The sequence below is a fragment of the Rattus rattus genome, chromosome 4 (genome assembly GCF_011064425.1).
Source record: "Rattus rattus isolate New Zealand chromosome 4, Rrattus_CSIRO_v1, whole genome shotgun sequence".
Lineage (NCBI taxonomy): Eukaryota > Metazoa > Chordata > Mammalia > Rodentia > Muridae > Rattus > Rattus rattus.
In genome coordinates, this window is record NC_046157.1 from 5,172,178 (window position 1) to 5,198,255 (window position 26,078).

Below are 26,078 nucleotides of genomic sequence, written 5' to 3' on the forward strand. Positions count from 1 at the left end.
TGAGACTTGCTCTGTGTCTGAATATGTGGTCAATTTTGGAGAAAGTTCCATAAACTGCTGAGAAGATATACTTTTGTTTGGGCAAAATGTTCTGTAAATATCTGCTAGGTCCATTTGATTATGTCATCATTTAATTACAGCATTTTTGTTTAGTTTTCTTTGGATAACCTGCCTATTAGAGAGCAGGGTTTTGAAACTGCCCACTATCACCATGTGATGGTCAATATCTAATTTTAGCTGTGGTAGTAGTGTTTCTTTTATTAACTCGAGTGCTCTTGTGTTTCTTTTGCAGATGTTAAAAATTGCAATGTCCTAGTAGTCGTTTTTTCCTTTGATGAGCTAAGTAGTGTCCTTCCCTAGCTCTTATTTCTGGCTTGAAGCCCTATTTGGTCAGATATTAAGGTAGCCATATCTGCTTGCTTCTTGGTTCCATTTACTTGGAATATCTTTTCCCATTGTTTTTCCCTGAGGTCATGTCTATCCTTAGCGGGAAGAAATGTTTCTTGGATGCAGTAGAAGAATGGATCCTGTTTTCTAATACAAACTGTTAGTCTGTGTCTTTTGATTGGGGAACGGATACCATTAGGGTGGGAAATGGTCACTGAGCAGTTTGATTCTTGCTGTTCCGTGGTGGTGGTGGTGTGTGTCCCTCCCCAACCCCCTTGTTTGCTGGTTTGGAATTATTATTATGTTTTCTTGGATGTAGTTAACCTCTTCAGGTTAAATTTTTCCTTCTGCCACGTTATGTAGAGCTGGATCAGTAGACAGACAGACAGACAGACAGACAGACAGATACTGCTTAAATTTGGTACTATCATATATTTTTTATCCATCTATTAAGATTGAAAGCTTTGCTGGGTACAGTAGTCTGGGCTGGCAACTGCAGTCCTTAGAGTTTGTAGAACATCTATCTGTCCATGTCCTTCTGGCCTTTGGTCACTGTTACTCTAAAGGCTCTGGGTTTTGTATGTTATTTGCCATCCAGTCATTCTTTGTTCCGTATGCTTTTAGCGTTTGACTATCATGTGTTGTGGGAAATTTCTTGTCTGGCTCTGTCTGTTTGTCCTGTAAGCTTCTTGTACTTTGATTGCTACCTCCTTCTTTAGGTTAGGGAAATTTTCTTCTGTGTTTTGTTGGAAATATTTTCTGTGCCTTTGACTTTTCCTGTACTACTATTATTCCTAAATTTGGCGATTCAGTGTCCCTGATATCCTGGATCTTTTTAGGTTCAATGTTTTCTTTGACTGCTGAATTCATTTCTTCTAACTTATCCCTCACACCTGCGATGGTACTCGGGCATCCTGCTGAGGTTTCTGTCCGACACCCCAAAGTTTGCGTTAGTGGTTTCCTCTCAGTTTGTGATCGTCTCAGATTCTTGAGCTCCTCTCACCATCGTTGCACCGTTTGTGTTTTCACAAACCTCACATCCATTCATGTCCTCCTTAGCATCCTTAAACACAGTCCTAACAGCTCTTCGAAGTCTTTGTCTTGTGCTTCAGCTGGTTGTCTTTCCCATGCTTCTGTAGTAGGGCTGCTAGGTCTCAGTGGAGACACATTGTCTTGGGGGTTAATGATCGTGCTTTTCTGCTGGTGTCTAGGCATCTGGGTTTCAGATGACTGTGATTCTAAGCAGTGATATCTGGTCTTTGCTGTGTGGGTGTTCCGTTCCCTGGTTTTTGTTGCCCTCTCTGGATCTTAGGAAAGTATGGTGGCTGTGGGTGGCAGTCCCTGCCAGTTCTGGCCACCTGGGGTCCAGGGTAGAGTATGTTTCTAGGTATTGGGGACTGACACAAAAGAATGGGGATGGACTACACATGGGGGTTGAGAGGATCCTCAGGAAGGAGGAGAGCTGGGTCCATTACAACGTTTGGTGGAGTCCTCAGGGAGTGAAGCCAGAGATGGAGGACAGGACCCTGTGAGCAGTCTGCTATAGACTGGGGATGAGATGGGAATCTGCAATGGAGGACAGGAAAGTGAAGATCACCTGCCCAGTGTCTAGCCTGATGTGGCCACTGGCTTCCCTGGTGGTTCTAGCTTTGACAGTTGACTCAAGGGAGCCAGACTGGGCGAGAAGTGGGTGGTGATAGGGTCCACAGGAAGAAGGAAAGCTAGGTCCACTGTGAGATGTGGTAGAACTCCCAGGGAGTGAAGACAGAGAGGGGGGATGAGTCCCAGCAAGTGGTCTGCTACAGGCCTGGATGAGATGGGAATTTGCAGTGGAGGACAGAAAGGTCTACTTGATTCGCAGGCTGGGAAGGCCAGTGGGTTCCCAGGTAGACTGCACCTCCAGGTAGTGGCACTTGCACAGGGGAATGGATGTGTGCTGTGAGGCGGGGGATGAAAGGCCCACAGCAAGAGGCAGAGCTGGCTGGGGGGGGAGGTGCAGCAGAGTTCCCGTGGAGTCTTTTCATGCTTTAAAGATGGAGTCTCTGTCTTTACACATGAGCCGTGGCTAGCATGGAATCCACTTTGTCGATGAGGATGGCCTCAAACTCGCAGACCTCTACCTGCCTCTGCCTCCCAAGTGCTGGGATTGAAGATGTGCCACCACCCCCTGCCAATGGTAATTGATTTTAAAAAGTAATAAGGCTAGGTCTAAAAGATAATTTCTATTAGTTGGTGGCAGAATCAATATTAAACTAATGGTTTAAACACATTTTTGAATGAATTCAACCCAACACAAAAGCTTTAGGCTGAGCGTGCACCCTTCTGGAAAGGCCTTCTCACTCACTGGGTGAACCTGAATGAAGCAGATGAAAGGACAGTTACAGCCTCCCGGTTGTCACAAGCCCTCAGTGTAACTTGATTTCAAACATACACACAACAGCCACCCTGGCTGTCCCACTCTTCATACTCTCTGACCTCTGACAGAAGTGTAGGTGCTTTGTTTGGTGACTATGCAGAGGAGTACGGGCTGCAGAGACCAACGCCCATCACACAGGATTGGAATATCTGGGGCCCCTTGGCCCTTGCAAGCAACCCTTCTGCAGATGAGATCTCATCATCAGATATTAGGATCCAGGGCTCCAGTGCTACAAAGCCATTCAAAAGGACCTCACGCCCTCCCCAGACAACTATTTTATACAACAAGAGTTTTACAAATCCAAAATAATTTTATTCACTTTTTCAGATTTTTGCTTTCATAAGTGTTTAGCAAACATGCTAAGGCGACAGAATGTCTAATTGGTCACGACATGCAACGCTGACCACTCAACTGGTGACAGTGGCAACCACACCCACCCAAGCTAAGAGCCCCACAACACAGGGGGTCTGCAGGAGCGCACCAAACCACACAGCAATCAGCAACCTGAGGTAGGTCTCTTTACAGTACAAAAACTTCTACACCAGTGTGAGACACTGATTAGCAAGAGCTGCTGAGGGGTGCAGACTTTGCAGAGGAGACTGAAGTGAGGAAAAACGGACCCCACACTCCTGAGCCCTGTTGCTGAGCTCTAGAGCTGTGGGGTCAGGCAAATGAAAACGCCACCTACAACAGCAGCAGCAGTGGAGCCCGGGCGGGGGCTGGGAACCAACTGGCCGGGGAGCTTGGGAGCTCTGTGGGGACCAGCCTCAGGAACCTGAAGCACAGAACACTGGCAGCAGACTGGACCTTGCTTAGAAATGACAGCAGAGGGGTTGGGGATTTAGCTCAGCGGTAGAGCGCTTGCCTAGCGAGCGCAAGGCCCTGGGTTCGGTCCCCAGCTCCGAAAAAGAAAAAAAAAAAAAAAAAAAAAGAAATGACAGCAGAAGAAGGGAGGCAGAAAGCAGCTCTCCCCTCTGAGGAATGCTGGAGTTCTCATTCCTGAGAGGGGAAGCGGGTGGGGCTTTGCCCGCTGCTCTAACATAAACGGCAACTGACATGGAGACAGGAAAGCAGGAGCCCTGAGAATTCACGGTGCTCTGCAAGGCCTCCTGCAGCCCACTGTACTGGGTTTCCACTGGGGAGCCACGGAGCAGGCCATGGAGGGCCCGCTGCTGCCAAGTGTCTCCCCCTGGACACCTAGGGAGCCCAGCACCGTGAAACGACCAGCTGGAGAAGGAAACCCTGCCTTTCCTACAGCTAAGAGCAAATGAGATCTGTAGTGCAGTCAGCTGTACAAAACGATAGAAATGAAAGCGCACTGCTGTTAGCACAGTGCTCGCTTTAATAGAAAATAAACCACTTACATTTACTGTAAATATAGGCTATGTACAGAATTATATATAGACATAGCTACACGTATAAAGCTTCGTTATAGGCCACTGATACGTTATAGTAATGGTTCCCTGAACCTCTTAAGAGTGCAATTAAGAACAAAAACTAAATTTCATTTAAGTGAATAGGGAATAAATACAATAATCAAAATATGACTTTCCTTAAAAGTGAGACACACAGCTAACCCTGAACTGTCGTGACAGAGAAAACCAGGAAAGGCGAGGTTTCAGCAGGACAGGATGAGGGCCCAACCAGGAAGAGAATGGCAACGCTCCAAGGCAGAGGCTTCCAGCGTGGGAGGAGTCAGCCCTTGACAGCCACCTTGTTCTCTGCAGCAGCACACATGGCGTAGAATCTTGAGCTGTCGTTGGACAGAAGGACCGACGGGGTATCAAACTCCACCACCTGCAAAGGAGGCACGTGAGGCTGTGACTGCGGGGGTCTCGTGGACTCGGGGTCCACTGCTGAGCACCCGTGCCTGGGGACAGAACGGAGGACTGAACTGACCCACAGAACCCAGGGAGCCAGGGAAAGATGGCGAGAAAGGATGTGAGCTTCCTCCACGAACATCCTAGTTCTCTCATCTTTGGAATAAAGCAACATCAGTACGGCTCTATAATAGAAACTACAGCGGAAAACTACAGCTCAAGGTGAGGGCGAGTTATCTGACTTTGGTCAGAAGAGGAAGAAATCAGGATGCGTAACTGGCAGAGAGAACAAGGAAGCCAGGGATCAACACAAGCACAACAAGCGTCCACTGCTATGCTGGACTTCATGCAGCAGAATTCTGCAGGCGAAGGAATGAGTCGCTGGCAGGGCTGGTTCCTCATGGCAGCGGCAAGCTTGTGTCTGTTCCTATATCCTTTGCCTAGATCAGAGGTTCTCAATCCTCCTAATGCCGCGGCCCTTTAATATAGTTCCTCATGTTGTAGTGACCCTGACCATAACATTATTTCACTGCTACTTCATAACTGTAATTTTGCTGCTGTTATGAACTGAAATGTAGATATGTGATATGCAGGACATCTGATATGTGACCCTCAAAGGGGTCATAGCACACAGGTGAGAGAATTGCTGGCTTGAACAAAGGCAGGGTGCTAGAGAGGTGTCAGGGGATCTCTCTCAGTGCTCCTAGCAGAGCTAATGGAGAGGAGCACACGGAGAAACAGTCTGTCCTTTAGACATGGTGCTGAGGTGTGATGGTGGGTGAGATGGGATCCCGTATCTGGCGGGTAAGGGCGAGCACTGATTGCTAGTGACGCAGAGCCTGGGCTGGCTGAGCTGCAGGCTGACCACGCGCTCACTGCCCTCGAGGGTTCAGACCTCCTTTCCTGAGTTTGTCTATGTCTAGGGCAACAGTTTCTCATCTGTGGGAGTGCATGCATGTGGTGAGAGAACTGCAGGGTGACCGTTACAGGCTGGCCTCCTGCAGGGTGCTGCTGGGTGAGTGACTGGTACAGGCTGGCCTCCTGCAGGGTGCTGCTGGGTGAGTGACTGTTACAGGCTGGCCTCCTGTCAGGGTGCTGCTGGGTGACTGGTACAGGCTGGCCTCCTGTCAGGGTGCTGCTGGGTGACTGGTACAGGCTGGCCTCCTGTCAGGGTGCGGCTGGGTGACTGTTACAGGCTGGCCTCCTGTCAGCGTGCTGCTGGGTGACTGGTACAGGCTGGCTTCCTGTCAGGGTGCTGCTGGGTGACTGGTACAGGCTGGCCTCCTGCAGGGTGCTGCTGGGTGACTGTTACAGGCTGGCCTCCTGTCAGGGTGCTGCTGGGTGACTGGTACAGGCTGGCCTCCTGTCAGGGTGCTGCTGGGTGACTGTTACAGGCTGGCCTCCTGTCAGGGTGCTGCTGGGTGACTGTTACAGGCTGGCCTCCTGTCAGGGTGCTGCTGGGTGACTGTTACAGGCTGGCCTCCTGTCAGGGTGCGGCTGGGTGAGTGACTGTTACAGGCTGGCCTCCTGCAGGGTGCCGTTGGGTGACTGTTACAGGTTGGCCTCCTGCAGGGTGCTGCTGGGTGACTGGTACAGGCTGGCCTCCTGCAGGGTGCTGCTGGGTGACTATTACAGGTTGGCCTCCTGTCAGGGTGCGGCTGGGTGAGTGACTGTTACAGGCTGGCCTCCTGTCGGGGTGCGGCTGGGTGACTGTGTTTGCTTTTGTCTGTGCTGGGCACTCTGTTTAGTGATCCACAGTGCACCACTCAGCTAGAGTTCAATCCTTAAGACTAAGAGGGACAGAGGGTCTCCAGGGAGGCAGAGGACCATTCAGCTGAGGTAAAAGGTCTACAACGGATGGATGGATAAGGCTCTGGGGAGTTGTGTGGAAGCTTTGGCATTTAAGTCATGCTCTTTAGGGACTAGCGGTTTTAAGCTGGCCAGTGGGACGGTCTGTGTAAAGCACAGAGGCTGTCCATGGGCAATGGCAGCTGAGAGTGATGCGTAGAGGTGAGTTAAGACCAGACCATGCCAAAGTGTGGAGAAACAGGATGAGAAGTCTGGCACCACTCCATGGTGGCAGAAAGAAACCCGGGTGGTCACTGCTTTGGCTTTGGGAAGCTCTTGTGTGTGAGGAAGTCACTGAAGTGCATGCGCTCTCTCTGGCCTGTATCACAGCTTATGGGCCACAGAAGAGTAGGAGCATCTCGGGCCACAGGGACCTGTCTGGTCGACACAAACCAGAACCAAGTTGCCATGGCCGTTTGGTGAATGTCCAGGAACATGAAGAAGGCAGGCAGCCCCTCCCCAGCCTCTTTTCTTCCCACGCAAAGCCCCATGCCAAGCAAGCGCTCCTGAGGAACTTAATACCTGTCCCTGGGCCAGCACCATGATCCTATCAGAGCCCAGAACTGTGTGCAGGCGATGGGCAATGGTCAGCATGGTGCAGTCGGCAAATGCTTCCCGGATGGTCTCTTGGATCAGTAAGTCTGTCTCTGTGTCCATAGCGGCTGTAGCTTCATCTAAAATCAGAATCTGCCAGGGAGCAGAGGACAGACGGACCCAATTACTTCCCCAAGCATTCTTGTCCACCTCAGTTTACTAAGAAGCATTGCAGCATTTAAATCCTATACTCTGCACTATTTCTTCTTAGTAGGGTCACACGTGGATGTGAAAATGCCCTTGGCTTAGAATTCATATAAGTGTGGCAGTGATCTACTCAAACATGCCCGCTCTCCCCATGACCTTTGTGAATACATTAGCTTTTCTGGACGGCGAGTTCCATCCGATGACGGCTCCTGCAGTCTTTAATCTGCTGAATCTGCAGTTCTATCCTTAGCCAGAAACAAAGTTGTACTTGAATTCCAAAGGCTTGTGGGAAGTTAAGAAAAAAAAAAAAAAAAAAAAAAACCAAAGCCCAGCTATGGTGGCCCAAACCTTTAACCTCAGCACTCGGGACCCAGAGGCAGGCAGATTTCTGTCAGTTCCAGGCCAGCCTGATCTAGAGTGAGTTCCAGGAAAGCCAGGGCTACACAGAGAAACTCTGTTTCTAAAAACCCCAAACAAACAAAAATAAAAAAAAACAAAAAAAGGGGGCATGATGGGGAATGTGTTCAAAATATAATTCATACACATGAGAAAGCCTGAGGAGAAAAAGGCTGGAGCGAAGACTCCCTCGAAGCAGTATGGCAGGTGGTGTTACGACTGACTGGGAACCTGCTGGTTAGAAGGTGTCACTGGGCTCAGAGGCAATGAACCTCAGACTCTGGTGCCTGTAGACAGAGCTGCACCCCAGGACCCCAGCTCCTCACCACTGCCCACTCACTCGTGTCCCTCACAACGCAGCTCACCTTACAGTGACGTAGCAGGGCCCTTGCTATGCACAACAACTGCCGTTCCCCAACAGAGAAGTTGTCCCCGTTCTCCATTACTTCAGATTCCAGTTTCAGAGGTAGCTGGGCAATCTAGAAAGAGAGCAGAGGGCAAAGTGTGAAGACTCAAGCCAGACCTTTCAGAATCCACAGGAAAAGAAATCATTCTAGCCCGGTGTAGAGGCTCACACAATAACCTAATATTTAGGAGGCTAAGGCAGGAATACTGGAAGTTCAGGTCAGCATGGGCTGTACAGTGAGATATTATCTTAACACACACACGTGCACGCACACACACTTCCACCTCTGACCCATGCATGAAAAGAAAGAAATTATTCTGAAACAGATGAAAAAGAATTACTCTGGCCTCCAACCAATGAGTACACATAGAAGGATCCATGACCCCAGCTACATATGTAGCAGGGGATGGCATTGTCCGGCATCAATAGGAGGAAAAGCCCTGGGTCCTGTGAAGGCTCGTCTCCCTAATGTAGGGGGATGCCAGGGCTTTGAGGATGGAGTGGGTGGGAGGGATGGGTGGGGATGGGAAAATCCTCATAGAAGCTCATAGAAGGGGGAGGGGAGGGCTATGGGAGAGGGGGAAAGGAGATAACATTTGAAATGTAAATACATAAAATATCCAGAAAAATAAAATTATAAAAGAATTGCTCTGACTTATGTGAAAGACCCACGTGGTCACACATGTATAAGGACCTCGGTTCCACTTACACATTCCTTCATGTGCGTTCTCTCTAGGGCATCCCAGATCTGCTCTTCCGTGTACTGATTGAAAGGGTCCAGGTTTGATCTAGGGAAAAGTATAACAGAAACTTCTCAGAGGCCAATGCTTAACAAACAACATTTTTTTTCTGAAGCAGGATTTCTCTATATAGTCCTGATGTCCTGGAACTCACTCTGTAGACCAGGCTGGTCCCAAACTCAGAGATCCACCGGCCTCTGCCTCTCCAAGTGCTGGGATTAAAAGGTGCACCACCACCCCCTGGCAACAAACCACATTTCAATGGCTGCCTGTGGTTAAACAGCGCACATAGAAAACTGGGTACCAACTCTGAAGGTCACAGGCCCCCATGGAGTCACAGGACATCACCTGAGATTGGGGCTCCCTGTTTTATAAAACATAAAGTTTATTATTTTAATTACCCATCATGTTAGCTGTAAAAATTTTTACAAATACAGATATAAAAACACAAAGGAAACGCCTCTGACGCCTGGAAATACGATTTCCTTCAGATATATCCCTCTATGTACAAATGTAGAAAATGCCTTTTTTCCTCGATGGTTATCTGAGAATTTCATGTCAGTATTTCGATCATATTCATGGTGTGTACTCTGACTCCTCCCAGATCCGAGCCCCTTCACTACCCAGCCAACTATGTACATAATTAAAAACCCATCAAGCACCATCTGTACTGCCCATATACTCTTCGACATACAGCTTCCATTGGGGAATGGTCTCCCGGCAGTGCCCATCTCCCCTCTCCACACTGGCTTGAGCTTGCCCAGGTCTTGTGTATGCTGTTTCAATCGCTGTGAATTCCTATGTGCAATTACCCTGCTATGCCAAAAAAACATTGTTTCCTGTAGTCATCCTGTGGCTCTTACAATCTCTCTTCCCCTTCTGAGTCTGCAGTGATCCCTGACCTTGGAAAGAGGGGCTGTGAGAGAGATGTCTCTCATTTCGGGCTGAGCACTCTCTAGTCTTTTATTCTCTGCATTAGTCACCATCTCCTCTGATAGGGGATGGATTGATCTCCAGGTCTAATGATGACTCATTAGAAGTCGGTTTAATATCGTGTCCATTTAGGACAGTAACAGTAGTAGGATGCACCTCTAGGACCTAGGACATGTCTAGTCACGGGTTCTTGGAACCAATAAAGATGCCGTGTGTAGGTTTCAACTTGTGGAGCAGCCCTTATGCAATCAAACTGGCTGGTCACTCCATGCTCTTAGGGTCACTACTGCACCCTGGCGTGTGTCACCAGGCCGTCTTTGTTGGAGGTCACAGGGTCACGCATGGTACTTAGGGTCACTACTGCACCCTGGCGTGTGTCACCAGCCGTCTTTGTTGGAGGTCACAGGGTCACGCATGGTAAGACTGGTGATTCCTTTGCACCTCCGGTGCATGTTCCGTGACTCAAGGCTGTGGCGTCCTCAACACCAGTGTCCTACAGACAAGCTCTGAAGGGTGGCCAAGAGCATGGCGACCGTCTGCAATGCTTTCTGGGGGAGTGGGGTAAGGGCCTCGCCTGCCAACGTCTCCAAAGACTCCATTCCGGCGTTGGCTTCTGATTGTCAGCCTCTGGCGTCCAGGAAGGGCACAGTGCCCTGTTACAGGTGACTCCACTGAGACACTTTGGCCATGTGTATGTACTTATTTTAGGACGTTTCTTCAGGTGGCTTCGCATTTATTTGAACCGGTGGTCATCTCCCTCCTCAGTTCCCCTTCCCTGTTTCACTGCTCCCCTTGAACTCGCCATACTGCTGCTCTCCATCTCCTCTCCCTCAAAATGTGCGCACGAGTTCCTGATCTCCGTGGCTATTTCTAATGGAACACACATATCTGGGGACTTAAATGAGAAAAATGTCTGACATTTGCCTTCCTAAGTCCAGGGTACCTCACCCAGAATGACTAATTTCAGCTCTACTCATTTACCTATAAAATTTCATGGAAAAAGTTTAAAAGATATTGTAGGGGCTGGGGATTTAGCTCAGTGGTAGAGCGCTTACCTAGGAAGCGCAAGGCCCTGGGTTCGGTCCCCAGCTCCGAAAAAAAAAAAAGAACCAAAAAAAGATATTGTAATGGATGGGTATTTTGTTGCATGTTTGTACACTGCGTACATGGTGGTGCCCATGAAGGCCAGACGAGGATGTTAAACCCCCTGGAGTTTGAGGATGCTCCCACTCCTTCTTAAAAGGGGGAAAAAATATCCATAGGAGGGGATATGGAGGCAAAGTTTAGAGCAGAGACTGAAGGAACGGCCATTCAGAGCCTGCCCCACATGTGGCCCATATACATATACAGCCACCAAAACTAGATAAGATTGATGAAGCTAAAAAGTGCATGCTGGGCTGGAGAGATGGCTTAGTGGTTAAGAGCACTGACTACTCTTCCAGAGGTCCTGAGTTCAAATCCCAGCAACCACATGGTGGCTCACAGCCATCTGTAATGAGATCTGATGCCCTCTTCTGGTGTATCTGAAGACAGCTACAGTGCACTTATATATAATAAATAAATAAATCTTTTTTAAAAAAAAAAGTGCACACTGAAAGGGACTGGAAATAGATCTCTCCTGAGAGACACATCCAGAACATGTCCAATACAGAGGTCAATGCTAGCAGCAAACCACTGAACTGAGAATAGGACCCCATTTAGGGGAATTATAGGAAGGACTGAAAGAGCTAAAAGGGCTTGCAACCCCATAAGAACAATAACGCCAACCAACCAGAGCTTCCAGGGACTAAACCACTACTGAAAGACTATGGACCCCCAGTGCAGGGGAATGTGGGGGGCGGTGCAGTAAGGGAGGTGGATGGGGAGAATACCCGTATGGGGGAGGGGGTGGGGATGCAGGCTTGTGGACAGGAAACCGGGAAAGGGAATGATATTTGAAATGTAAGTAAAGAAATATATCTAATAAAAAAAATTTTTAAGCTGCATATAATAAATAAATAGATACTCATATATAATAAATGTGTTTGCTTTGGAGGAGACTTTCTTTAGAGTCTTTGAATTGGAGTTATAGAGCTGATAATAATAAAATCTGCCCAATTTGTACTTTCTGTGACTCACCTTGTAACCCTAGGCATGTAATAAAAGAAATTAAACACATAATCTGTACCTCTTAGATAATCATTAGTCTGTCTTTGTTCTGTAAAATCTGTATAAAGAAGCAATCTTATTGCTGGTCAGTCAAAGCTGCAAGATTCCCCTGACCACCTTGCCTGACTCACTCCTCCCTCCCCTCACCAAATCCTTATCTCCTTTGTGGGCCAAAGGTTGGGGAAGGCCCCTGTCCCCTGCCCTTTTATCTGTCACCTACCTGTACACCTTTGGAAACCCAAAGGCCCAGGCTCGCGGCCTCATGCTGCTGTTTGCGAGGCTGCTGCCCCGTCTTGAGGTTGCAGAGGATACAGTGAGAGTGGGAACTGGACTCAGGACCAAAGCCTTTCAGGACTGCCCTGCCTTTGGTCTACCAGTCTCCTCTCTCCCACTCTCAATGGTGTCTGAGGGCTTAGTCTAGAGATTCCCAAACATCTTCAGTCCCCAGCACCAGATAAAAGGGGAGGGGCATCAGAGCAAGTAGGACGTGAGGACGGACAACTGGGTGATGGCGGAAGCTACCACTAGGGAAGGTACTACCGCTAGAACGTTAACTCCCAGCCGCACAGTAGAGACGGAAGGAAGGGGTGCACACGAGCAGTGGTAGTGGCCACCATTTGTGCCCCTATCGTTGGCCAGGCTTGGAATTTACAGTATGAATCGATTCAATCTACATCACAACTTAAATGTATCTCCACTTTGGGCTCAAGAGTAGTATCCTGTTAAGAGTTCGCGGGACAGAAATCTGAGTCAAATCTCTGATCTCTGGATGCCTGTGGCAAAGCCTGGCTGAGGTCCTTGGTTAATTAAGCAACATACATCGCAGGAGCTGCCTCATCACTGCAACAGAAGTCACAGACTCACGGGAAACGCAGGACCCAAGGCCATTCGATTTCTGCTAACTGTGGTGGCTCTGCCAGCATCCGGTCCTCGCAGGCTCTCACCTGACTGTGCCGCTGAACAGCACTGGCTCCTGAGGGATGATGGTCAGTTTGCTTCGGAGGTCGGCCAGGCCAATGTCACTGATTCTTACTCCATCGATCTTGATGCAGCCTCCAGATAACTCCACCAGGCGGAAGAGGGCCATCCCTAGAGAGGACTTCCCTGGGGAGTAAGAAGAGGCAGAAGAGCAGCGCTGTGAGTAACTTCTGGAGAGATAAAACTGGCTAACATCAACATGACGACATGTGAATCAACTAGGCAGTTAAGCACCTAGGTGAGGGGCTCTCTTGATTGGATCCTCTGAGGTGCAAAGAGCCTCCTAAATCTGGGCCACACCTTTCGGTGACAGCTCACGCGAGAGGAGGAAGCTTGTGCTCTCTGCCTGCTTCCCTCTCTCCATGGCAAGCTCGTCTGTCCTGCTATTGAGATACTCCTTTGCTTGTGTTAGAATTCCATGTAGACTGATGGCCAATTGAGACATACGGCCTTGTGGACTGAGCAACTACCAGATTCTTGGCCTTTCTGTCATTTCAGCCATTGATAGATTAGCTAGACCACAGCTTATGCCACTCTTAATAAATTCTGTACACATAGATATCCATTCTGTCATCTCTGTTCCATTAGAGATGACTAGTACAATTTTGGTACCAGGAATGGTTCGAGAGAATAGAATTATAAGGCTAAAAATTTTAATGTATCTGCTGGAATAGGCTTTACCACCTGCCAATATTCGAGTTACTGAAGGCTCTCCTAGAGGCATAAAGCATGCTAGAAATTCATGTCGTGAACTATTTAAATAACCTATTGAGTTTGTGCCACCTCCACCTCCCCACTCTATATCCAAACGTCCTATAGCCTCTCCCAGGGTCTCACTGGGTGAGACCCCTGACTACCTCAGGCATTGTCTTTTCTGTAACCCAGCAGATCTAGCCTGGGACCTACAACCAGGGCAGTGGCCTAGACTGAGGTTAGGATCCTCCTTACCTGTCTCCCAAACCACAGGACTCTCCCATATCATATTCAATCTTTCTGCATAGATTTAGCCACCCTCACACTCCCTTTGTACCAGTCTACTCTGCCCACCCGATTTCACTCCATCCAAGCAATTCCCAACCTCTAGACTGAACCTACCCCAGCATCTTCTCTTCTCCCTGATCCTGTCTATCTGTAACAAACTCAGAACAAAATAACCAAGAAAGTCTACATGGCCAGATCTCATCACAACATGAACACCAACAATAGGAACAGTCAAGTCAGTATCTTCTCCACAAAACCCACCAGCCCTGTAGCAATGCTTGCCCATGAAAATTACCCAGATGAACTACAGGACACAGAACTTAAAAGAGTAATCAGAAACCTCGTCAACAAATGAAATCAAGGAGAAAAAAAACGCCCACGTGAACTCAGAAAAGACAGACGGAAGGCTGGTGGAGGTGATCCAGAACCTGAGGACAGAATTCAGTCTGGAGACAGAAATGCTGAAGAGAACTCAGGCTGGAGTGAAGGTGGAACCGACAAACCCCAATGCCCAAGTAGGAAATGCAAATAGAACAAGTCAGGCAGAAGACAGACGATCAGTTCTTGGAGATAAAACAGAATCTAGATCAAATGGGTCTGTAGAAACAAAGTCCATCTGTCTGCAGCCTACAAGAAACACAGCTCAGCTTTAACCATCACTGCCTCAGAGTAAACAGAGGACTGAGGAACCAAGCAAACAGGACCAGGAGCAGCAAGGCGTTACAGTCCTACACCTGACAAGACAGACTTCAAACTAAAACTAATCAGAAGAGGGGGAAAGGCCGCTTCATCCCAATCAAGGGAACAGTTAACCGATATGACATCGCTATCCTAAACATGCACACCAAACACCAGGACACCTGATTTCATTTTAAAAAAATGTCCACTACTGGAGCTAAAGACAAGATAAACATCAATCCATTAGTAGTAGGTGATTTCAGTATTAAGTTATGGAAGAAACAGATTTCCTGAAATTAAGTGAAAATTAAAATACAACACAGCAAAACCTCTGAAAACCTCTGAAAAACGCACTGAATAGTCCTACAAGAGAGATTTTTACTTCAAACTGCCTACATTTAAAAAATTAGAAGGTACACAAATGTTCAGTGATGCAACATAAAAAGTTAGAAAAGCAAGAACAAACCCAAAATAGCTACCTCACTGTACAGCGCACTTCAAGGATGAATGCTGCCATCTCTTGCCTCTTATGTTCTAGATCTTTGCCATCCATTAAGATTCATCATGGCTCCCTGGATCAACCTTCCTGAGGCACACTCACTGTTGTCCCTTCTACACTGACCCTTCTGCCAACCACATAACAGTTAAGAATTGCCTCAGCCTCCACACCCTTCGCAGCAGTCTGGGTGACTTCTGAAACGGGGATGGTGGGCCATGCAACTCATCCGTCCTCTTGTTACTCCGGACATTTCTCTGGGGCTGTGATGGCTAATCTTGGTTGACAACTTAATTACAACTGGGAGTTAAAACCACAAAATGGAGGGCTCGACTGTAAGGGATTTTTGCTTAATTTACAGTAAGAAGATCCACTTCTGATTCCAAATCTTTGAGGTAGGAACCACAAGATCTTGAACCTAGATCTTGAGGTGGGAAAACAGATCTAATCTAGGCCATTCCTTGTGCTGCAAGCTTATATATTACACAGTATGTAAGGACATGGGAGAAGGAAGTGCTCTCCCCCACCCCCAGCCCCCGCTCTGTGTGCCTGCCTGCCCCTGCCCTGTTAGCAAGCCGACTCTTCACTGGCATTAGAGCCTACTTTTCCAGGATCCCAGCATACGCTGACGACCAGCTGAGACATCCAGCCTCATGGACAGAACAACAACTGAATTTTGGACTTTCTGTTCACAGCCAGCCATTGTTGGATTAGCGAGACTGAAGCTTGCACGTCATTCTAATAAACCTCATTTCTATACAGACTCTATATTATGGATTCATTCTTTAAGTTCTGATACTCTGAAATTATCACAGAGAAAGGAGCCTCCCCCAGCTGTGAGGCATTTTCTCAATTAGTGATCAAAGGTGGGAGGACCCAGACCCTTGTGGGTGGTGCCATCCCTGGGCTGGTGATCTTGGGCTCTGTATAGAAAGCAAGCTGAGCAAGCCAGTGAGCAGCACCCCTCCATGGTCTCTGCATCAGCTCCTGACTCCAGGTCCTACCCTGTGTGAGTTCCTGTCCTGACTTTCCTTGGTGATGAGAAGCAATGTGGAAGTGTAAGCTGAATAAACCCTTTCCTCCCCAACTTGCTTCTTGGTCATGATGTCTGTGCAGGAATAGAAACCCTGACTAAGTCAGGCGGTGAAGTGATCAGCAGAATTTTGGCTCAAGACTGACTTGTAGTAGTAGGTCAGGGAGTCCATAAACTTATGTTATTTCCCAGTCTCAGAAAGTCTAACTGAAATAAATATACTTAGAAGTTAGGAGAAGCTCCACTTGGTTCCACGGCCTGCAAAATGAGGACTATTATGCTTAGAAAGGCCAAACAGAAGCCACTGCAGTCACCTTTACTAGGGAAAATAGTACAGCAAAGCCAGTATCTGCTCGCTGGAAGATGGGAACAAGCAATCGAGATCCAGTAGTGGTAGCCACCAACTATCTCCCTCCAGTGCTCCAATCCAGGCTGTGCAGAAGACAGACAGACCCCAGAGGATGAACGCGGACGACGTTAATCAAGCAGTGATCCCAACTGCAGATGTTCTACGAGATGCTCACCACGCTGACATCCCCTGTTACTACTGCAACTACTGATGCTGCAAACGCCCTCTTCTCTGTACCCAGCCACAGGGACTACCAGAATCAATCTGCTTTTAGTTGGCAAAGCCAAGAATATACCTGCACAGTTTAACCTTAAGGGTCTGTTAACTCTCCAGCACAGGTTCACAACTTAGTTTGAAAGGATATTGATCATTTGACTCTTCTACAAATATCACGTCAGTCCACTATACTGATGACATTATGCTCATTGTTTCAAGTGAGTGTGCATCAGAGGATAGGAAATAAATACAACAAAAACTGGAGGACCTTCCACCCCAGAGAAACATCTAGGAGTCAGGTGGTGTGGGCAGGCACAAATATTCTCTCCTAGATGAAGGATAAGTTATTGCACCTGGATCCTACCAGCAGGAAAGAAGCACTGTCCTTAGTGGGTGTGGTGTTCTGAATAAAAATGCCTCCCCCTCCAGGTTCACACGTTGGAATAATCAACGTGTGATTGGTCCCCAGTCAGTGGAACTACCTGGGAAGAATCAGAAGGTATGGACTAGCTGGAGGTGGTGTGTGTCTGGAGGCAGGCTCTAGGGGTTCAAAAGCCACAACGTTCCTGGTTAGCTCTTTGTTGAGGTTTGTCCTGTTGCTACCTATTGTAACGCTAAATTCTGTATCTGAAGGTCTAAGCCTGAAGGTCTCAAAAGCCTAAGGATTCTACTCCCATTACAATACCTGCCATTCTCAAGCACATACCTTTAGCCTCATGGGCGTGCCGTATGACTGACTACAGAAGACAAGGTTGGGGCCTGGTTTACTGACGGTTCTGCACATCAAAAAAGAACTACCAGAAGTGATCAGTCACAGCATTATAACTGCTTTCTAGCACAAGGCTGAAAGACACTATGGTGGTTTAATGAGATTGCCCCTCAGCCATTGCTCCAGTTTCATGGCTGCCTCCTTGCCATCATGTACCCTGCATGATGGTCAAGTAGTAACTGTCTGAAACTATAGGCAAACCCCCAGTTAAATGTTTTCTTTTGGGGTTGGGGATTTAGTTCGAGTGGTAGAGCGCTTGCCTAGGAAGCGCAAGGCCCTGGGTCCCCAACTCCGGAAAAAAAGGACCAAAAGAAAAAAAAAGTTTTCTTTTGTAAGTTTCTTTGGTCATGCATCTCATCATAGCAACAGAACGGTTACTAAGACAGACACCATGAAGAGAAATCTTTGCATTGGGCAGAACTCTGGTGAGTATACATGGTCACAGATTTTGCTTGGAAGGAGGAATGGAGGAGTGTGATTATTTACTGAGTCACGGGCTGCAGCCAATGGAGTGGCTGAGTGATCAGGGATCTGGAAAGAACATAATTGGAAAATCTGATGAGAAAAGCAACTGGGGATCTCTCCAAATGGGCAAAGGATACCCGTGTCCCATGTAAATGCTCATCGAAAGGTGACTTCAGCAGAGTTCAATAATCGGGAAGACAGCATGGCCCACTCTGTAGGCAGTCGGCCTCTCTCTCTGGCCACCCTTGTCTTTCCCAGTGGCCCATGAATAAAGAGGCCACAGTGGCAGAGAGGGAGACTGCGCATGGGCAGGACGGCATGGACTTCCACTCACCAAGGTTGGCCTGGCTGCAGCTATAGCTGAGGGGCAGATTGGCCAGCAACAGAGACCAACACTGAGCCACTGACATGACACCATTCCCTAGGAGGTTTATGAGTCTGTCACTTAGTGGCACCTGACTACCCTGAACCACTGAGGTCAGAAGAGGGCACCAGATCCCCTGAAACTGGAATTATAGACAGTTGTGAGCCATGGGTGAGGAGAATCAAACCCTGGTCTTCTGCACGTGCACCTAATATTCTTAACTGCTGACCCATCCGTCCAGACCCAGGAATGGCCTTTTGTAGACACAGTATCATCAGGTGGCAGTTGCCTGGAGGAGAGGGGACAGGGTTCTCCTGAAGGCAATATATGCTTTGAATAAGCATCATATACATATATGTATGTATATACATATATACATTTACTTTTTCATATATATTAATTACAGTTCTATTTTCCCAAAGCTGGGATTCACAGGTCTAGGAATTGGGGATAGGAAAGGGAACGTTTCTGTTCATTAACACCCCTAGTGACCCACTAGGAAAATATTTAATTCCTGTTCCCAAAACCTTAAGTTCTGCTAGCCTAAGATTTTTGGCTTTCCATAGGAGGGTGTTCCTGGAGAAACAACAAACATTTTATTAACCTGGCAGCTTGGGCTTTTCCTGGCCACTGTGAGCTAATAGTGTTGAAGAGGGTGATTGACCCAGACTAGGGCTATTTGATTACTTCTCCACAGTGGAGGGAAAAACAATTATCTAGAGTGCAGGAGGTCCTTTGGGGTGTCTCTTGGTGTTACCATGTCCTGATTAAAGTCACTGGAAAACTATCACCCAATCTAAGCAGGATGACAAAGGGCTCAGACCCTGCAGAGATGGAGGTGTGCATCACTCATCCACTGAAAGAACCAAAACCTTCCCAGGTACTGTCTGGGGAGTACAGAATGGTTAGTAGAGGAAGGTGGTCATAAATATCAGATAAGGACATATGACTAGATGCTAAAACACTGTACCTGACATTAGTGTTTCTAATTATTGTTAAGACTGTGCATATACATGCACATACATTAAGCAGATCTTTGTGTTTTCTCTACATTAATGTAACATACATACACTGAGATATTAGTGGCTACTGCTATATTTAAGTTGAAAGGCATTACCTCTTCTAAAATACAGAACTAGTTTGCAGCTGAATGTAGTTAGCTGTGCAGGAGTATGACATGGTTACTGTGACATAAGGAGATTGACTGTCACGAGAGGACCTATGATGACTCACCTTGGTTAACGTGACCACATCTGGAACCAACTAACAATGCAGCTGCCAGGCAGGCCTGTGGGGGATTTTGTTTATCTGTGGTACTACGTTCTGGATGCTTTCGTCTACCGAACGTTGCCACATGCTGTTCTGAGACTGACTGAGAAAGCACTGCCTGTCCCAAGAGCAAGGCGAAAGGCAAGCTCAGAGAGCTGGCTTCAGAGGGGCCTGAGACAATAGTGACTTGTGTAGCGAGGACTGAGTTTGTAAAGATGAAAGTGATCTTTGACAAGCTGCCATGTGCTGACCAAAGATTAAATCACTTCCAACATTCCTCCAGAGACCAGAGCCGTCCTTACCTGACCCTGTTCGTCCCACAATGCCTATCTTTTCCTTGGGCTTGATGGTGAAGGACACTTTCTTAAGGACCAGAGGGAGATTTTCCCGGTATCTCATTTCTGCATTCTCAAAGGTTATTTCTCCCTCCTGGGGCCAGTCATGGGGAGGAGCCTTGTTCTTGATTCTGGCAGGTGCTTCCAAAGAGAGAGTCTGAGGAGAGAGTGAGTGCTTCAGATGCTTGTGGTGTAGCAAAGTTTATCGGAGAGGGCAAGCAGGACAGGCAAGGTAGCTGCCACCGTTGGCCCGAGCTTGCTATAAAGGAATATTTTGACAGTAAATGTTCACACCCCAGCAACTCAGACCGAGACACAGCACATGACCACTACCTTGGTCTGTAACTGCCTGATTGTACAACACTGCCATGGCCTGAGGAAAGCCCTTCAGGTGGAAATGAGGCCTTCCCATCCCTCAACAGGTTTCACTGGAATTCTTTGAAAACATTCCACTTGAAACAGAATTACACCACTGATCTGAATTAAAACTGAAGTAAGGTAATTAACATTTATTGAACATCTAAATATGTCGACCAATCCAAGGACTACAGGCTACAATTCCAGCTTTACCACCCACCACAGTGTGACCCACACAAGCCATTTTGCCTTTCTGCTCTTTAGTTCCTCATTTTCAGACTGTGCAGAACTGATCTGGACCTGGGAACACATGCCTACACTACAAAGGCTGTTAGAACGTCCTGTGCAATTTTGTCATAGCTGCCATCCCTCAGTGGTTTAAAACTTCTGTGGCAAGTAGTCATTGACTTCTTACCATTAAGGTAAAGAGCACAAGGGAGCATGCATGTGAGTGAGTGTGTGTGTGTGTGTGTGTGTGTGTGTGTGTGTGTTCTGAGTGTGTATGTGAGTGTGTGTGTCCTGAGAGTGTGTGTGTATGTGTGAGTGTGAATTTGTTTGTGTGTGTGTGTGTGTGTGTGTGTGTGTGAGTGTGTGTGTGTGTGTGTGTGTGTGTAGGAATGAAGTCTGACATTCCCAGCTGGAAGGACCGTGCTAGTACAGGAATCTGGTTGCAGACTGGCATCAGGAAAGCAATCTTCAAAAGAATCAATCACTACTCTGAGCAGCGTCCACTGTCCCTCCACTGTCTGTCATCCGCTGTCTTCCAGCAAGCACTATCTACTCAATGCTGCACTATACACGTGCTCACCACAGACGACACTGTGCAAAGTAGCACCAGCTAAACATGCAGAACAGCTGTCATCAGGTACATCACTTTTTACGAGAATAGTCGTTTCTTGTTTAAGAAATATCTGATAAAGCCAGGTGCGGGTAACGCAAACCTTTAATCCCAGCACTCTGGAGGCAAAGGCGGGCAGATCTCTGAGTTCAAGGACAGCCTGGACTACAAAGTGAGTTCCAGGGTTTTAGGACAGCCTGGGCTACTTGAAGAAAAACCTCATCTCAAAAAACAGAAAAAAGGAAAAAGTATGTGATAGGGGCTGGCAAGACGGTTCAGCAGGGAAAGGAGCTTGCTGCCAAGCTCAACAATCTGAACTGGATCCCAGAAACCGATAGACTAGAAAGAGGGAACCAATTCCACACGGCCTCTACATGTGCAGTGTGGCGTGTGAACATGCAAACACTAACTAACCAAATAAATAAAATGTATACTTTAAAAAATCTAGGTGAGCCTCGTATGGTGGTGTGAGCCTATGAAGGCCAAGGCAGGAGGATCATGACTTCCGGGCTAGCCTGAGCTACACGGAAAGACCCTGTATCAAAAGAACAATAAGTAAATAATGTCCTCTGATAACCAACGATGTTCATTTTCAAATTAGTAAAGACACATCTGCTAGAACATACAGGTCTCAGTGAGAAGAGTTCTTTGAAACCACCTTACCATCGACCTTTTAGAACGTGAGGTGTCTCGGTCACTGTGAGTAATGATGTAAATGTCCTGACTCTCAGGGTAGTTACAAAATGGTGATCTTAAGAAAGGAGCAGCCCTGAAAGTCCCCACCGGCCCCACAATGCTGCTTTCTACGTAACAGTGTTCGGGGACAGTGGGAAGAACCAATACTCAGTGACAGCCAAGGCAGGCTCCTACCTCAGACCGCATTAGTCTACTTAGATGAGACCCACTCAACTCCGTTGGTCTTGTGCTCTGTGCATTCAGATGCAGATTTCTGAGCCTCAAGACCTAGTTACAGTGTAGACGTGGGCACTGTCATGAATGTTTGAAGAATCTCTTGTTCAGTGTGGTATAAAGAACGCTCCCCAATCGTCTCTGATTGGTTAGTAAAAGGCTGAACAAATAACTGGGCAGAGGGGATAGAAAGGCTGAACTTCTGATCCTAGCCGGGGTCCCAGGGAGAAGAGCTGGAGAGAGGCACTCGAGGACCCAGGAGAAGAAAGTTGCCATGAGGTTGAGCAGGAGAGGAGCCAACAAGAGAATCTGCCATGGGCTGGAGAGATGGCTCAGTGGTTAAGAGCACTGATTGCTCTCCCAGAGGTCCTGAGTTCAATTCCCAGCAACCACATGGTGGCTCACAACCATCTGTAAAGAGATCCGATGCCCTCTTCTGGTGTGTCTGAAGACAGCTACAGTGTACTTATATATAATAAATGAATAAATTTAAAAAAAAAAAAGAATGAAGGAAACTGCCTATTAGTGATGGCACACATTTAAAAAAAAAAAAAGAGAGAGAGAGAGAGAGAGAGAGAGAATCTGCCATGAGAATACAGACAGAGCAGCTCTAACTGAGCCTGACTCAGGTGTGTGGCTGGGGAAGTAGCTAGAAAGCACGTAAGGTTAGGAATGACTGCTCAGTTATTGGGCTTAAAGCTTGTTGGATAAACTTAGTAAGTCTCAGTATCAATTATTTGGGTGCTCTCTGGGTGAAGAAAATTTGCCACCTTTAAATTTCATCCTATACTAATCTCCGTCAAAGGTTCAGCAAGGGTTCCTGGTGGCCAGCCTCGGTCGAGGACAACTAGTCTAGATTAAAAAGTAATATATTTTATTTTATTCTTTACTTCAGAAACAGGGCCGAGTCCCCTGAGCTGAAATCTACCTGAACGCCCCCTCCCTGAGGATATAGCTACAATATTTTTCCTTCCAAACCTAAGGCTTGGGGAAGTTTGTAGAAGAGGGGGCAGAAAGACTGGAGGAACCAGGAGCCCAGAACCTTTGCTGTGAGATTATGTCTCCTAGTAATATGGAAAGCTACATCCATAGGGTCTCACCAAAATGGTTCCCCAAACATGAACTGAACAAGCGTAGGCAGGCAAAGCCTAGCATTGGATGAGAAGGAAGGGTAGGCAGGGAAAAGGGCTAGGAAAGAGAGAGGAAGAAGAGAAGAGGAAATCAAGATGGGGGTGGGGGTGGGGGATGACCCAGATCCGGGTGGTCTTGAATCCCAAGGTAGCTGGGATGGATTTCTGTAGGCAAAGTTATCTTGTCTATGCGGGTGGTTCTAAGTTTATTGTGTGGATGTATTGTGGATTGAGAATTTAAAATATTTAAAATATAAATCTGATTGTTGGGTTACAGTTTGTTGAGCCTTGATTTTACCGGGTAGTTGGGAGTTTATACTTGAACTACCGGGAGCAGTTGCTGGGAGTGTGGCAGAGCCCATGGCAGGGAGCCTCAATAGGCCGGCCACTGCTGGACTTCTAGAACCATGATTTCCCCAGAGAGTTTGCAGAGAGCTGCTGGGAGAGATACTAATCTGAGATTAATTAGTGCTAGTTCAAATGTCCTCGTTGAACAGGGACTAGCAAACACCAGGGTAAGCACGGTAACTGTTCTGCCGCTTTATTACCGCAACAAACAAGGGTGACACCAGTGCATGTGCCAAACTCCACAGGAAGAGCACGGGGAGCCTCAACCCTACGCAAAGAACTACTGGCAACTGATAGAGCTGGGAGTTGGGGGGTGGCCCTCCCCAGGGAAGAGCACCAGCTGGTACAGTACCGCCAACCAGTCAGTCCTGAAAACATACACACGGAACACTGTCTGAACTCAACCAGACCAGATCAAGAATTAAAATGATGTATGGTTTGTACTTCAGAGACAGGGCCCAGAGAGACCCCCTAACTGGATGCCTCCTCCCTGACAATACAGCTACATATATAACTCAGTCATATTTTGGAATATATATATATGTGTGTGTGTGTGTGTGTGTGTGTGTGTGTGTGTGTGTGTGTGTGTGTGTATGTATATAGTGTATATATATATACACACATATATGTGTGTGTGTATATATATATGTGTGTGTGTGTATATAGTGTATATATATATACACATATATGTGTGTGTGTGTATATATGTGTGTGTGTGTGTGTGTGTATAGTGTATATATATACACACATATGTGTGTGTGTGTGTGTGTGTAGTGTATATATATACACACATGTGTGTGTGTGTGTATATATATATATATCATATAGTACATATATGCAATTACAATTGGTGGAACAGGGGCCATGAACTTGAGAGAGAGTGGGGAGAAGCATATAGGGAGTAGGGGTGGATGGAGAAAAGGGAAACAAATATTGTAATTAAACCACAAGCTCAACGATAAATTAAAAAATTAAGTATAGAAAATGGTGTATGGGGGTTGGGGATTTAGCTCATGATGTAGAGCTTGCCTATGCAAAAAAGGCCCTGGGTTCGGTCCCCAGCTCAAAAAAAAAAAAAAAAAAAAAAAAGAAAATGGTGTATGGTTTTAATCAGTATAAGGAAGATGTTAGGTTAGCTCGACTGAGGAGGTTTCTGAATGTGTCACTGTTAACTCTAGAAAGCAGCCAGTGAACATGGTTCCTCAACCACACAATTCACCGGTCTGTTCAGGAACTTGTACTCTAAGCACAGCGTTGAGACCGCTGATCCTCGTGAGCGGGGATGCGACAGGTGAGGAAGTGAGGCTCCTCACCCACATTCAGGACAGAAAGAACAAAAGGAGCCAGCAAGGCCTGCATCGTCCTGACCTTTATGTAGTGGTGGATCCTCTCCACTGACGTGAACCGCGCTTCTGTCTCTGAGGCCAGCCTAACGGTGAACTGGAACAGTCCCGTTAACTGAAAGTGAGAAACAAAAGCGGAGAGAGACCCTGTCAGTACAGGGCAGGCAGGCAGAGGGGCCTCCTAACGCTGCAGGGCCGCAACACAGAACCAGTCGGCGCTCACGCGTGCAGCACGACGGCTCCAGGCCTGCGGCTCTTCTTGCCCTTACAGCACCACAGCCGCTACCTCAGGAACACAGCGCTGACACGAAGGTGCACCATGCTCTTGGGACCATCTATTTCTTTCCAGTAGACTTTCCACAGTCTGAAGCTGTGTGACCTTTGAACCACCCACCTACTTTACCTCAGCCTGTTACTGGCAGCCAGAACAAATGAAGATTCAAACCTATAAGCCAATACTGAAGACACTTCCGGGGAAGTGCCATAAGAGACAACACAGCCCCATGCACCTCAGAGTGACACAGGTGGCTAGTAGGTCTAGACAGAAGCCTGGACATCCACGAAAACACAGCTCATTGGAGTTCATTTGCCTTATTTTTATCTTTGCAATACGTTAAAAAAAAAAAAAGCAAAAAAAAAAAAAAAATCACACAACAGTACAGTAGTAAAATAAAACTCCTGGGAGCCAGAACTCTCCCTTAATCCACAATCCACTTATAATCAACACAGCTTCCTGTGCACTTTGCCGCTCCTAACGGTTCCATTCTATTCTGTGGAAGCAGAACTCCAAGACTCTACCATGATGATATCGTTAAGTGTCTCAGCTCATGTCTCTCTAAAATATAACGACTCTAAAACAGAGAACTGCAGTAACACTTTTAAGCTTGGTAAGAATTACTTGTGTGGACTGACTTGTATCTTTAAGTAGTCAGTGGTCACGTTCTTGGATTCGTTTTGAGCTATTTTGGACCTTTAATCATCCCTAAAGATGGAACTTTATCCTACTGGGAAAGACAGAATTCTAATCAGAAAGTCCATGTCATGGTATAATACTCAGAAGAGTAGAAAGGTGCCAGAGATGAGATGGTGGTGAGCACACCTGTAATTACAAAGTCACTCTTACACTTTTCCTTAGAAAGATAAAGTGTATCTCCTTTCTTTCTTTCTTTGAGACAGGGTCCTACTTGGCTGTCCTGGAACTTGTGTTCACAAGGCTGACCTCGAATCACAGGGACTCCATCCAATGTCTCTGTCTCCCAACTATTGGTATTGAAGGCATATATTTCTGCATGGTAGCATACAGCTTTAACCCCAACACTCAGAGGGCTGAGGCAGGCAGATTTCTGAGTTCAAGGCTAGCCTGATTGTACTGGCTGGCTTTGTGT

At 47.1% G+C, this 26,078-nt stretch overlaps 1 protein-coding gene across 1 annotated transcript in view; it reads right to left on the minus strand.

The window, feature by feature from the left end:
• Nucleotides 1–4,105: 4,105 nt before the first annotated feature.
• The window catches only part of Abcc5 (ATP binding cassette subfamily C member 5), a 92,114-nt gene continuing 70,141 nt past the window's right edge, over nt 4,106–26,078 (minus strand). Inside the window, exons 24-30 of the mRNA XM_032899948.1 lie at nt 24,719–24,808; nt 19,736–19,925; nt 12,780–12,939; nt 8,724–8,802; nt 7,974–8,087; nt 6,994–7,158; nt 4,106–4,600 (exon numbers count right to left, since the gene is read on the minus strand). Of these exons, the coding sequence (XP_032755839.1) occupies nt 4,499–4,600; nt 6,994–7,158; nt 7,974–8,087; nt 8,724–8,802; nt 12,780–12,939; nt 19,736–19,925; nt 24,719–24,808 (900 nt within the window). The 3' untranslated portion in view covers nt 4,106–4,498. The remainder of the gene's footprint in view (nt 4,601–6,993; nt 7,159–7,973; nt 8,088–8,723; nt 8,803–12,779; nt 12,940–19,735; nt 19,926–24,718; nt 24,809–26,078) is intronic.